The 14,469-nt window shown below is 38.1% G+C and overlaps 1 protein-coding gene across 17 annotated transcripts in view; it reads left to right on the top strand.

Annotated features, from left to right (window-relative positions):
• LOC137677132 (single-stranded DNA-binding protein 2-like) overlaps positions 1 to 14,469 on the top strand; it is a 205,831-nt gene that overhangs the window by 178,562 nt on the left and 12,800 nt on the right. For 13 of the 17 annotated variants that reach the window (XM_068424336.1, XM_068424333.1, XM_068424330.1 and 10 more), the window contains 4 exons: positions 283 to 319; positions 3,568 to 3,638; positions 5,814 to 5,892; positions 8,884 to 8,912. In XM_068424336.1, the coding sequence (XP_068280437.1) occupies positions 283 to 319; positions 3,568 to 3,638; positions 5,814 to 5,892; positions 8,884 to 8,912 (216 nt within the window). The remainder of the gene's footprint in view (positions 1 to 282; positions 320 to 3,567; positions 3,639 to 5,813; positions 5,893 to 8,883; positions 8,913 to 14,469) is intronic. The other 4 variants (XM_068424334.1, XM_068424331.1, XM_068424329.1 and 1 more) reach the window with 1 other exon arrangement.

Below are 14,469 nucleotides of genomic sequence, written 5' to 3'. Positions count from 1 at the left end.
ATCTAAGTATCACTCTTGTCTGACTAACAGAATGGTTCAGAGTTTTTGACTAATGGATCTTCTTAGATCCATAGATCTACATATATCAGAACTCTGTGCCAGAGCCTGCTGACCAATGATGTTGTCTTAATGAGCTGTTTTGCTAGCTTATCAGAAAATGTGCATGTTTTTACCAGAGTAACTCATGACATTCATGATACTTTTTTTCTTTTGTACCATATTCATTTTTGACTGTGATATTTTTTTCCTTTCATGCTAACTGTTATTTTCTGCCCTCTCTAGGGTCCTCCAGGAACACCTATCATGCCTAGTCCAGGAGGTATTAAAATCTACTCAGAAAAAAATGAAAGAAAATTATAAGGGATTTTAGGAAGTACACAAATTCTTTTTTTCAGATTTTTCCGTGCTATTAATGCAGACAAAATGATAGATCCAATTGATACATTTTCCATGAAGGATCAGCTAATGAGAATGTATTACTTTTGTACTTTCTGTATCAGTTTTTTTTTTCTGCCCTTTCCCTTTCTTTCTCTCCCTGCTGTGTTGCAGAGATACAAAGCCTTGTATCTGTGCAGTTCAAAACAATTCATTACTCTGGCTCTTGAGCCCATCTTTTCTTGCATGATTTTAGCAATAGCAAGAAAAAAAAAAAGAAAGAAGACAGAATGTGTATTTGGTTTTGCTAATGTTGTTCAGGACAATTCTTCCAGCTCGGAAATCAGGAGATTTCTGAATCCTGTGAAACTTCCTCTATAGTACCCTATGTAGACCTTACCTTTATATGGCTCTCTAGCTATGCATGACTCAGAAACATGGCTGCATCACATGGCTATGTCATCTGACTGTCAGCATGGTTATGCTGGACAGACTGCTCTCCTCTATACTGCAATGGAGGAGTAAGGCCCCAGAGGAACCACTGTCATGTCCTATTTGTTATCTGTTCCCAGAACTTCATTGTCCCATTGTTTCTCCAAGTTACATGATCTGTATCTTGGAATTCTAACCACATGGAGATTTTGGCCATACAGATTGGCCACTATTCCTATTAAGGTTTAAAGAATCAAGGAGGAGGATGGGAGCATTCAGGACAGCTAGCTAACTTCTCAAGGCTTAAAGTTGGTCAACTAGATATAAATATTTCCCTCCATGGACGTTCAGCAAAGTATCTGACATGAAGGAGGAACCACAAGATATGGTGGATGCTCTCCTCCCATGGATATCATCAGATATTTGCTAAAAAGAAACTAATTACTTTTTGTGTAACACAATATTCAGCAGATATTCAGACTCCTTTTGGCCAACATCTGTAACCCACTTTGACCAGCTAAGAGAGACCTGTTCACCTCAATGATGCTATAGCATCCTCAGTCCTCACGTCCTACATATTCTTGCTGTCCTCTACAGCACAAGAGGGTAGGGAAGTTTTCTAACTTCCCATGAAAACTTACTGCACCGTTGTAAAATCTTAAATACAATTCCAGGGCTTTAAAATGTGACCTGAAATAAAAAGTAGGGCTTCCTTGTTTATATTATTAGTGAAGAAGATAATTAATGTGAGCTGGCAGTTAAAAGGTAGAATCTCTTTTAGCATAAAAACAAATGCACAGCCTGCACTTTTAAAAATAGTCAGCACTGTAGTTATGGTATGTGTTAAGCTGTCTGTGTGCACTTAAAATAAAGCATCTGTTGAGGAATTGTTTCTATTTTCAATTAAAGAGACTCTAAGGTATTTTAAGGCCTCTGCTTTCCAAAGTATAAAAACACTTAGACATTGTCCACCTGAGAATTTTTCAAAGGTACTCACTCACCTCTGAAGAAACCCTTCCAGCTCTGAATGTTTCCATGGCCCAATCAATCTGTATGTGTTTTTACAAGAGGCAATAGAACTTAGGGTGAGCCATGGTTGTATGTTTCAAAAGGAGCCGGTGGTTAAAGAACTTATTGTCTACCTCCTTGAACATTAAAAATAACTTTTTATATGCTAATTTTACTTTTGCTAACTTTAGACTAAAAGATTTTAGTTTACCTCTTTTTTAAACAATATATTTGAATGTCCTAGTGATGCATAGTTCTTTGTATATAATAGAATTATTTACTTACCAAGGTTACATTAATTAATGCTTGGAAAACTGTATCAGAAAGATAAAGGAATAGACAAAGACCTTGATTTTAACAAATATATTCTTGCACGAGGTCAGGTTGCATTCCCACTTCCAACACACATCAGTCTGGTCTAGGCTTTCTTGCTTTCACTACTTCTGACTCAAAAGTCCCTTGTTTTGGAAAAAGATTTACAGCTCAGCAGTGTTTTTTTGTGTCTGCTGTTAAGCTCAAAACTCACGGTTCAAAGACAGAGAATAGTGTTTTAGAGGAACTAGGTATAGAGCTACTTAGCTATTCTTTTACTGGTTTTGTAGATACTATAGAGGGTAGTGTTTTTCTAGAGTTGCCTATATTTTTAAAGATATGCTATCCCCTTAGGGATTTATTTAGACTTTTCTGAGGTCATTCTCCTCTCAGTAAACTTTTTTGTTACATGGCCTATCTCTTGTCAAGTTCCCTTGTGAAAGATTTTTTCCAATTTGTCTACCTATCTATCTGCTGCAATTTTTGCCTTCTCCTTCTTACAAATATTGATAAGGGGCATTAAGACTTTGTGTGTGTTAGCAGTTGGAGCTGGGAATGAATAATTTGTATCTACTAGTAGTTTTCAGGCATTGATTTCCTAAGTTCAACCAGAAGAGTTATGTGGGTTTTATTCCATATGTCGTTATTTAAATCTTGCATTTCGACTCTGGAGGTGTTCCAGTCTGAAAGTTCATGTACATTGATTGGAGGGAAAGGGCGTATCTATCCTCTGGTTCTATGTGAAGTAATCCCAGACTGAGAAGCAATATAGCTGTGTCAACTTCTGGCAAGGCCCAGTGAAGCTCTTGGCAGAACTTATAGCTTAGGCATCACACTGTGCCAACATGGTTGTGTTGTTTTTGGATTCAGGTTGGTTTTGAAGCATTGCACCACACTGTACCACAAAGATACATTAGCTAAAGCTGTACTTAGAGAGGGGATCTTTGCACAATATTTCACTGAATAGTTAGATATATTCAAAATCTAATAGACACAGATGAGAATAAAAGATTTTCATTCACTACATAAAAGAAGCTATTTATCAGTTATTACAGATGGAAAACAAATTACAGGAAGTGTTGATAAGAGAGAAACTCCTGTTTTATAGAGTATTGAAGATGAGTGAAGTAATTTGGAATTCCAGGAAAAAAGGTTTAAGGAATTAAATAGTTACAGATGCTTGTTGTTTTATAAACCTTTTAACAGTTGTGCATAAAAGTAGAGTAGAAATAGTCATGTAGAGACAATTGCAATTATTTCTTTTGATAGCTCTATTGTGTGGTAGAAATAGATAAAAAGGGAATTCAATCTTCCATTATATTGCCACTGTGTATCAGTGATTCAGGAACAGAAATAATATGAACTAAATGGCAAGAAATGTATTAGGTGAGTAGTTTTATTGAAAGATATATTAGCACTTAAAATAATCTTTTATTACAGATTCAACCAACTCTGGAGACAACATGTATACTTTAATGAATGCAGTACCACCTGGACCCAACAGACCTAATGTAAATATGAATCTAGTTATATTTTTTTTTATTATACAGCCTTGTTTTATCCAAATCACTACATTTCCATCACACCATGTACATTTTAGTGTTTTTAATGTTTTGCAAATTGATCATGCCAGTATGTTCAAAATAATGATTGGGGCCTATTTTTCTACACAGAAAAGTCCTGAGAAGCATGTGCATGTGGATATTGGGTATGACTTAGTTTGTCATACTGCAATGCCACCAAGCATTAGTTTCTGCTGGCTTTAATCTTTCATTATAAAAAAGTCTCTATGACTGAGGAGGGAGAAGAAAACTGTTGAAAGTGGCCCAGTATTATGTTTCCCTGATATTCTGTAAAAAAATTATAGAATCAATACCTTTAAGAAGAAACAAACTTCCCTGTTTGTCTAAATAAGGTGTCAAGAGTGAAAGCGAATGATAACATTTAGGTATTTGCCTCATTATCTACCGGACTGGTGACTATTTTAGCCCAAACTTCATCAGTTCTGGAACTGACAAAAATCAGAATTCTTAGAACTTAATTATTTTCTGATCTCTCTATGCCTTCAATTTTGTCCTATTTATCTGATTACAGCCATATTTCATCTAATTACAGTCCATATTGTGGGCCTTTTGAAAAAAAGGACAATAAAACTTTAAGAATATAGATATTTAGATTTTACTAAATCAGTATGTAGTGAATTTTAGAAAATCACAGAATCACAGAATCAGCCAGGTTGGAAGAGACCTCTGTGATCATCGAGTCCAACCGTTGCCCTGACACCACCATGTCAACTAGACCATGGCACTAAGTGCCATGTCCAGGCTTTTCTTAAACCCCTCCAGAGATGGTAAATTTATTGTCAATCTTCTCCAAATCATTTACAAGTGTGTTCAAGAACACACCTTCCAGTGGAAAACACTGCAGGACTCTCTCCTGGCAATGCTTTCCATTATCAAAGCCAAGCAATTCTTTGTTCCTTACCTTTTAATCAATCAGTAATCCACAAGAATAATTGTCACAGTTTAAAGCAGGGCCGGCTATTAAACCTGTGGCAGATGCTCTCTGTTAACCCTCCCCCCACACCCAAAGGGAAAGGGAAAAGGGAAAGAGACTTATGGGTTGGAAAGTTAAAACAGTTTTAATAAACTATAATAATGAAAAAGAGTATAATAAGAATAATAGAAATAATCAAATATATACAAAACCAAGATCAAGAGCTTGGAAATCCTCCTCAAGCAGAGTTGCTTCCCCCCAGCACAGGCAGAGGGGAAAATGCAGTAGCTCCCCTGCTATCACACCTGCAGGCTTTTAACTGGAGAATTGGCAAAGCTGGTACCAATCAGTGGGAGACAGGAGGGCCCCTCCCTCCTGGGCCCCACCTCCAGGAGGCAGTGGGTTAGTGATAAATAGGAAAGTGAGAATGACATGTATGGGATGGAATATCTTGTTGGTCAATTCTGGGTCACCTGCCTTGTCTGCTCCTCCCTGCTCCTCCCTGCTCCTCCCTGCTCCTCCCTGCTCGTGCAACCCCCCTTCGGCTCTTCACTTGTAAGCAGTGAGGAATTTAGCAGTGACCTTGGTTTCTCTAAGACTAATTGGCCTGGTTTGGGCCAAACCAGGACAATAATCCATCCCACAACAATTTAGCAGCCTTCCAGTATCTGAAGGGGGCCTACAGGAATCAAAATGTTCTGTAATGCTAATGCCTTTAAGTTTTTGAAGAACCAAATTTAAGGTTAATGTCTTAAATCTGTAAGAAACTGATCATATTGCAAAGGTAATGCGGAGTAGTCTGACTGTCAATATAGATAGGGTGGGGTTTGAAAACTGTTAATTAATCACCTACTAATTGAAGTGAATAGTAAAATTCTCTGTAATTTCAATGGAAGTAGAGTTAGGTCAGCACTTGCAGGTTTGAAAATCATATACAAAGTATTAAAGTAGATTAGCCAGCCTACAGAAATGAGTTTCTCAAAAAATGATGAAGGTAGCATTGGAAAAAAAATTAAAAAAACAATGACACTTTTTGCAATCATCACAGGGAAGATTTTCACTTGACTTCCATATGCAGAGATGAGACTGTGCATTTTTCCTTTACCATTTTTTTTCTGAGGAATTTTTTTTTATTAGATTATCTTAAAAAAATGTCCAGTAATATTTTTTAATGTCTGATCCTTTTATAGTTTCCAATGGGGCCAGGGTCAGATGGACCTATGAGTGGACTGAGTGGAATGGATTCACATCATATGAATGGATCATTAGGTAATAATAGTAAATGTTATGAACATTGTGAATTTACAATGACCAGTGCCATTTTCTATGACTAGTTCTCTAAGCTACGTGGGAGATTGTATGTTAAAATCTTTTAAAAACTAAAAAAGCTGTATATACATTAATAGGAAATATTAAGATACTATTTAAGCATATGAATTGGATTATATAATGCACCTCTGGAAGAAAAATACTGTATGTTATTTATATAACAGAGTATAATTTTAATCCAGTTGTTTCAAACCACTCTATAAGCATACCATCACAGTAATGTAGAACTGATGGCATAAGACCCATTTTTCTTTACCTCTTTTCCTCTTTCAAAAGCTTGAGAAGGTGTCATTATGACATGCTGGTCTGAGTTCTTATCAAGTACATGGAAGTAAGTTATTACATATATTGATGTATGTGTTAAGCTGGTTTTATCTCATATTTTGATATCCTTATTTGTTCTATAATTAGCCTTCTGTCTGTTAAGTATTAGTTTTATTATTCCATCCCCATAAGCAGCTTCAGACAGTTGCCATTTTAGTGCATCAAGAAAGAACATGCATTCTTGTCAGGGCATGCAGAGGCAGGAAGAATAGAGTACTTCCTGTCTTTTGACACTATGGTTTTTGAAAGACTATTATCTAAGGGAGAAGCCTTACACAATTCTACAAAACATGCACTGCTTTATCCCCTGACTATCCTAGCAAACTCTGTTCTTACTCTTTGCTGGATGGATGATAGACACTTGAAAGGGATTTAAGCAACAATCTGCAGCTAAATAAATTGCATTTATGCCTTCCTCTTCCATACCCACAAGGTAAATAAATACCTTGTATTTATTTGTACTCATACCATAACACCAAGCCAGTAACTCTGAATACAGTTTCTGTATTCTGTTCTTCACTTCTATCTGCACCAAGGAGTGTCATTCATATGGGGAACCTCAGTCTGCAAAGACTTCAGATCTCTTTCCTCTTCTGTCCCCACTGTTGACCAGCAAGGTTCTCTTTTACAACTGGGAGCTGGCCCTATGACACAGGGCACCTGCAACATTGCTGAATAGCATTTTTCTTTATGTGGAAAAACTCAAGCAAGCTAAATGCATGATGGACAAGCAGAAGCCAAGGCGTCACTGTTCCCCCTGCTTCTATTCATACTACCATGGTGGATGGAAAATTAGCACAGTTATAGCCTAGAAGCTGGAGACTGTGAGACAGGAATTATAAACAGGTAAGAAGAAGGGATAAATTGGAAAAGGCTATTCCAAGATGAGAAAAAACCTAAATCATCAAACCTCACTCAGGAGATATATTCTGAACAATTAAAATTCAACAAAATGCATCTAACTCCCAATAAATTGTCCTTTTTTCTTGGCAAGTAGGTCTCTGAAATTCCTATATTACTTTGCATAAGGCCATCTTGTGAGTTTATAGCTTTTCTTTACATATTACAATCCTAAAATGGATTGTTGATTTAATTAATAATGATGCACATTATGTTCAAGTAAATGAAAACCTGTAAATGATAATTGCATCTTTTTCTGTCACTTATTATAGCTCAAGAATTATTTTTCAGCTAAAAGAGAAATTACAATTAAAACAGTTACAGGTGGATTTTATATGTACCTAGTTGATTAGTTATTTTTTATAGTGAAAATTATGTCATGTTTAGTCAAATTAACAACAACTCTTTTCTAAGGTTAATTTAATTTCTAAAATGAAAATTGAGTTCTTTTAGAAATGTAAGACTGAAAGAGATCTCGTGCATTCAGTTGCATGCTGTAGTAGGCAGTTATGTCTCATAATCACAGGCATAAATTGGTCAAGCTCCATCTTGAACTTCTCTAGCTTCTTTGACCACAAACCTTCTACTGGATATCTGTTCAGGCCTCTGATGGTTAGAAAGAAATCTTTTTCTGATTTTCACCAAAATTTTTCCATTTGTCCATGACAAAATGACTCTTCCTCTTCCTAACGTTTATATATCTGGTGTATTTATAGTGAGAAATCATATTCCTTCTCAGCCTTAATTTGCCTGGCTAAGTATATCAAGCTATTTCAGTCTCCTCCCATAACTCCATTTTCTTGATTGTTTTTCTCTGATACTAGTCCAGTTTGAATTTGTCTTTCCTGAAAATAAGTGACCAGAGTTGTTTACTGGCTGTTGCTGCTACAAATACTTTTCTTGATACATCCATCCTTAAATTATATTTCATTTATTCTTGGCTTCAACCAAGTGAGAGCTACAGCATATGTGAAAAATTCTTTTTGTTAGTCTTGCACTCATCATATTTTTTTTTTTTTGTTTGTTTCTATTACTTCAGTCCTCAGGATCACCTACTTTCTTCTGAAAGATATTATCATCATCAGTATTTGTAATACATCCAAAGTTGATGTCATTTTAGCAAATTTCAGTAGTAGGCTTCTGCTTCTGGGGCAAAGACATTGATGAAACACCCCCCAGCTGACCCTAGAGATATTTCATTAGCAGTCTTCTATGGAGTTCTGGGCAGCTGAAGTTCAGTAAAAATGGTGATCATTTTTGTCAGCAACATTAAATTTTACTAGTTATCCATGATTTTGCTTTTTTTTTTCCCCCTCAAGCTGAAGCAACATCTTCCTCAGGTGTATGTACCCAAAATGAATTGTATTACCTGGCTAAGAGGACAGGGAAGTTGGAAATATCCTTTTCTGATTTGTATCAGGCTGTCTCATCTTAAAGGATGCCATTCAAGGAATTGATACAGATCAGAAATGTATCCTTCATTCTTTTCTCCTTTTTTTTTTTTGCATTAGGTATGTACACAGAGAAAGGACTAACATTATTCACTACTGTCTGTAAACTTTTACTCAGACAGTGGGAAGGAAGGGAGATCAAGCACAGTTATGTTTTAACATACTGCTGTTACACTATATATTTTAGTATGAAAAATAAGATCTTAGATTAATTTCATCTCAAAACTAATTGAAAAATTATCTATTTTAATTTAAGGCTCAGGAGACATGGACAGTATTTCCAAAGTGAGTATCTAGTAAAATATTTGGAATTTTTAGAGTAATATTTCACTCTAAACATATTTTCATTGTCTCTGTTAAACTTCTTTTTATTACGTATCTACATTTTCTGCTTGTCAACTCTTTGGAGGCTGTGCAGACAGAATTAGCATTAATTGAAAGTCTAAAAACAATATCTATAATCAATAGGGAGTATAAGTAGACTTATTTCTTACTGCATAACAATGTGTATTAATGAATGTGATTAACATATATCCACTTCATAATCTGATTGATCATGTTATAATCTTCCATGCTGTTAAGCAAATGAATGTAGTTCTAATAATCAATTCTAGTTGAATGCAAATTTGGGAAAATGTCATTAGGATGTTACTTTTATGCACTGAATGATTCCTTTTGTCACCTCTGTAAGGCAACATTAATATCTTAATCACTAGTCTAAGTCCCTAAAAGCTAGCTTAAAAAGTAGTTGCAAAAAAAGCACTGTTTTGATACAACTGCTAAACAAACATTAAATAGTAAACACAACCATAAAATAGTATATGCAAAATGATGTGAGTTTAACCTGTAGGAGTTTTGCAGCTGCAAAAATAATATTGTGCTTGAATGTGTCATTTCTTCCATAAAAATAAAAATCTGCTACATCTGTAATCATTATTAATTGAGACTTATTCAAATAAGAAATTAATGAGCTTATTCAGTGTTGATAAAGTGGTAGAAATTTGTCCTTGTAAAATACTGTGTTTTGTACTCAGCATCTTCAGATGTAACTAAAACTAATAAAAATATCACTAAAATTGTCTCCCTGTATTTTTGTGCTTTTGATCTATAAATATGGAATTGATGAAGGGATTGTTTCAGTTAAAATTTTATAACTCATTCATTTGAAATTGCTGTAACAAAATTCTTATCGATCTTCCAAAAAAAAGGAATGAGAATTTGAGTGAATTAATTGCCTTCATCTTTTGGTTGACCCAAGACTAAAAGTGCTACAGTGCGAGTAGCGGAGGAACAACACGCAGACAACTCATTATGAGTGATAAAGCATGCGTCACTTTATTAGCCCAGACAGCATCTATTTATACAGTGGATTTTAATTATGCCTACTAGTCAACTATTGATTGGCTGAAGCTCTACAAGTTACTTTTGCATATCCCTCCTACTTGCGGTTAGCCAGCTGTGCTTCTTTCTCATTCTCACGGCGCTCACTCCCCCTTTAGTTAGTTGTTTACGATCCCTGTCAAGGTCTCAGTATCCTTGCCGTTCTGCTATCATCAGCATGAATTGCAGTTTCGGCCAGGGCCTGAGGCCTAGTCTTGCTCGCCTCAGAATCTGCTCTGCTCGTACAGTTGTTCCAATGAGCCATGACCTTTGTCATGCAGCCAATCCCCAACACTACAGCACTGTCTAGCTCTCTCTCAGTACAGACTTTGCCACTTTGAATCTGGCTAAGGCTTGTCTGCACGTGTTCTGGTCATACTAAGGATGTCACTGTAGATGCTCTCTCAGGCTAGCACTGAGATATGATGAGATACACATGTCAAAACAGAAGAAAATATTGGCCTAAATTCCTGTGGGTTAAAATAGAATGAATGAATTTAAAATACACTTTCAAATGTTAAAAAAAAACAGGAAGCATTCTTCAATTAGTGATACAGTTCTCTTAAAATTACATAAGTGATTATAGCCTCAGAATAACCTTCCATGGCCTTTCATGGAGAGTAGGACCACAGCAGTATGCCTCTTAGGCCATTTTGGGGCTCTGAGGGAAAAACATCTATAGCAGTGCTACATTTTTGTAAGTTTTGAAGATCTGTATCACATTCAGGCCCTGTGAAGAGTACAACAGTGGACTGAAATGACCATGTTGCCTTAGTTGCGCTGTGCTCGGGTGTACAGTGGTAGATTCAATATACACCTCCAATGAGATAATAAGCATACAGCACATTTTTAATCAGTGTCTATAATTTTTCTTCATATTTTTTTCTTTTCAAAATGTAGCATTTTTAAAGCAGAAAACATTTCCATTAGCTTGCTACTAAAATTATTTTTTAAAACCTGTATTCAACCCACTGGTATTAAGTATCAGCATATGTGCTAATATGATTATTAGAAAACCTGGATGCAAAAATTTACCTGGAATCTTGTAATTTGCTAACCTCAATAAATACATCATGGAAATCATATTTGATGCAAGTCTTTTTCAAATAGCTAAAAGAAAAGTGATGTTTATTTGGGAAGTAAGTGTTGTATTGTTATACCATTATATATAATAGCTTTTAAATATCTTTTTCTGAGAAGCACTCTGCCCAATATGCATCCTTAATTGATACTAGTAAAAGTGTGTGGGCAGTCTTGTATATAGCATTAGCAATTTCAAGTAGATAATAGTATATAATACTTTTGGAACTTGATTGGAAGTTTCACATGCAAGGAATAGTAGTTTCTGGGGTTTGATGCACACAAAATTAATATGCGGCTGCCTTCCAATTTTGTACATAGTTTACCAGGTTTCTTCTTGTTAAGGCAACAGTCTCCCTTTATACATCACCAGCTAGTTGTTCAACTGGCTTTTTCACAAGCAGATTTCCAGATTACTAATTAATGTGACAGAAATCGTTCACTGAAGTTAACACAGTTTGGGGTACATGTTGCTAGATGCTCAAGGCCAGGCACAGGATTTCAATGGAGTAAAACGCATATTAGAGGAACAGATTATCTATTACCACTGAGATGAAGAAAATTAATCCAGTCTTGTTAGAATCATTACAGCTGACAGAATTCTAGCTACATTTTCCAGAGAAGATTTTAATTTTATTGGCTGAATGACAAAACATTACATTTTTATAATCTATAAATATGAACTGATGAAGTCACATAAAGTAGATTGAGATGGGGGAAGTAAATGAACTGAAATTATGCATATTAAATAAACATTAATAACCAGTGTTTCTTGCAGTGCCTGTGGAATTACTGCAGTCATCAAAGAAATATTTGCTTTGGAAAAACTCAGCTAGTGCTACAATGCTAGACCTCATACTGGAAATAAAAGCAGCCCAAACAGTTGCTATAAAAACATTTATGTCAGGAATTTGAATCTTTGGGTCTGGCGCACTGTAGCAATTGCAGGATTTCACAGAAACACAGAACGTTAGGGATTGGAAGGGACCTCGAAAGATCATCTAGTCCAATCCCCCTGCCAGGGCAGGATTGCCTAGACCATATCACACAGGAACGCGTCCAGGTGGGTTTTGAATGTCTCCAGAGAAGGAGACTCCACAACCTCTCTGGGCAGCCTGTTCCAGTGTTCGGTCACCCTCACCGTAAAGAAGTTTTTCCTCGTATTTATGTGGAACCTCCTGTGTTCCAGCTTGCACCCATTGCCCCTTGTCCTGTCAAGGGATGTCACTGAGAAGAGCCTGGCTCCATCCTCTTGACACTTGCCCTTTACATATTTATAAACATTAATGAGGTCACCCCTCAGTCTCCTCTTCTCTAAGCTAAAGAGACCCAGCTCCCTCAGCCTCTCCTCATAAGGGAGATGTTCCACTCCCTTAATCATCTTCGTGGCTCTGCGCTGGACCCTCTCTAGCAGTTCCCTGTCCTTCTTGAACTGAGGGGCCCAGAACTGGACACAATACTCCAGATGCGGCCTCACCAGGGCAGAGTAGTGGGGGAGGAGAACCTCTCTTGACCTGCTAACCACACCCCTTCTAATACACCCCAGGATGCCATTGGCCTTCTTGGCCACAAGGCACACTGCTGGCTCATGGTCATCCTGTTGTCCACTAGGACCCCCAGGTCCCTTTCCCCTACGCTGGTCTCCAACAGGTCTGTCCCCAACTTGTACTGGTACATGGGGTTGTTCTTGCCCAGATGCAGGACTCTACACTTGCCCTTGTTATATTTCATTAAATTTCTCCCCGCCCAACTCTCCAGCCTGTCCAGGTCTCTCTGAATGGCTGCGCAGCCTTCCGGTGTGTCAGCCACTCCTCCCAGTTTGGTGTCATCAGCGAACTTGCTGACAGTGCACTCTAATCCCTCATCCAAGTCATTAATGAATATATTGAATAGAACTGGTCCCAGTACTGACCCTTGAGGGACTCCGCTAGACACAGGCCTCCAACTGGACTCAGTCCCATTGACCACCACTCTCTGGCTTCTTTCCTTCAGCCAGTTCACAATCCACCTCACTACCCGATCATCCAGACCACACTTCCCCAGTTTAGCTGCAAGGATGCTGTGGGAGACCGTGTCAAACGCTTTACTGAAATCGAGATAGACCACATCCACAGCTTTACCATCATCTAGCCACCGGGTTACGTCCTCATAAAAGGCTATCAAGTTGGTTAAGCATGACTTCCCCTTGGTGAAGCCGTGCTGAGTGCCCCTAATGATCCCCCTATCCTTGATGTGCCTAGAGACAGCACCAAGGACAAGTTGTTCCATCACCTTTCCGGGGATGGAGGTGAGGCTGACCGGTCTATAGTTCCCCGGGTCCTCCTTCTTGCCCTTTTTGAAGACTGGAGTGACATTCGCTTTCCTCCAGTCCTCAGGCACCTCTCCCGTTGCCCACGACTTAGCAAAGATGATGGAGAGTGGCCTAGCAATGACTTCCGCCAGCTCCCTCAGCACCCGCGGGTGCGTCCCATCAGGGCCCATGGATTTATGGACGTCCAGATTGCTTAATTGGTCCCTGACCCAGCCCTCATCAACCAAGACAGATTCCTCCTCTATCCTGACTTCTTCTGAGGCCGCAGGGGTCCAGGTCTCCTCAGGACAGCCTCCAGCAGTATAGACAGAGGCAAAGAAGGCATTCAGTAACTCCGCCTTCTTTTTATCCTCTGTCTCCAGGGCCCCCACCTCATTCATCAGTGGGCCTACATTGCCTCTAGTGTTGGCTTTGCCTGCAATGTATTTGAAGAAGCCCTTTCTGTTGTCCTTGACCTCTCTTGCAAGGTTAATAATACATCCAACAGGACTTCCCTGAATTAATTCCTGCTTCAGGTGCAATAGCTGTGGTTGACCTAAAGCAATAGTTTTCAACCTTTTTCAAGCTGTAGATTCCTAAATATTTGGTATAATAACTTTACTGAATAGCAAACTTAATTGTCTGATGTTAATTAGCTAGTTAATTTTTAGTTGCCTTTGATGGACCCTTCACCTGCTGTCTAGTCATTCCTGGAGATCTGAGGATCATAGTTTGAAAACCAGTGAACTAGAATGTTGTGGGATAAGATTAAATATCGGTGCAGGGACAGTTGTAGGTGTTATGCAGCCACCTCAGATCCTACAGCGTGTGCTGCCGCTACAGCCACTAAACCCACTGAAACCTTGGCAGCCTGCACCACAGCTGCTACACCCCCCAAGATGGCCACTGCAGCTACTCAGACTCTAACGAGTCTCAGCACTCCCACGACAGCCACTGCATCTACTCAGACCCCAGCATCTATCGAATCTGTACGAATTGCTCCTGTAACCAGGAAGAAACACCAAAAGAAATCAGCTAGTGAAGAGAAGGATGATGACTCAGAGCCTTCTAAGGCAGAGCCATCATATGACC

Source organism: Nyctibius grandis, assembly GCF_013368605.1.
Source record: "Nyctibius grandis isolate bNycGra1 chromosome W unlocalized genomic scaffold, bNycGra1.pri SUPER_W_unloc_1, whole genome shotgun sequence".
Classification (NCBI taxonomy): domain Eukaryota; kingdom Metazoa; phylum Chordata; class Aves; order Nyctibiiformes; family Nyctibiidae; genus Nyctibius; species Nyctibius grandis.
The sequence above is the reverse complement of the archived record's forward strand: the minus strand, read 5'-3'. Positions and strand labels throughout refer to the sequence as shown.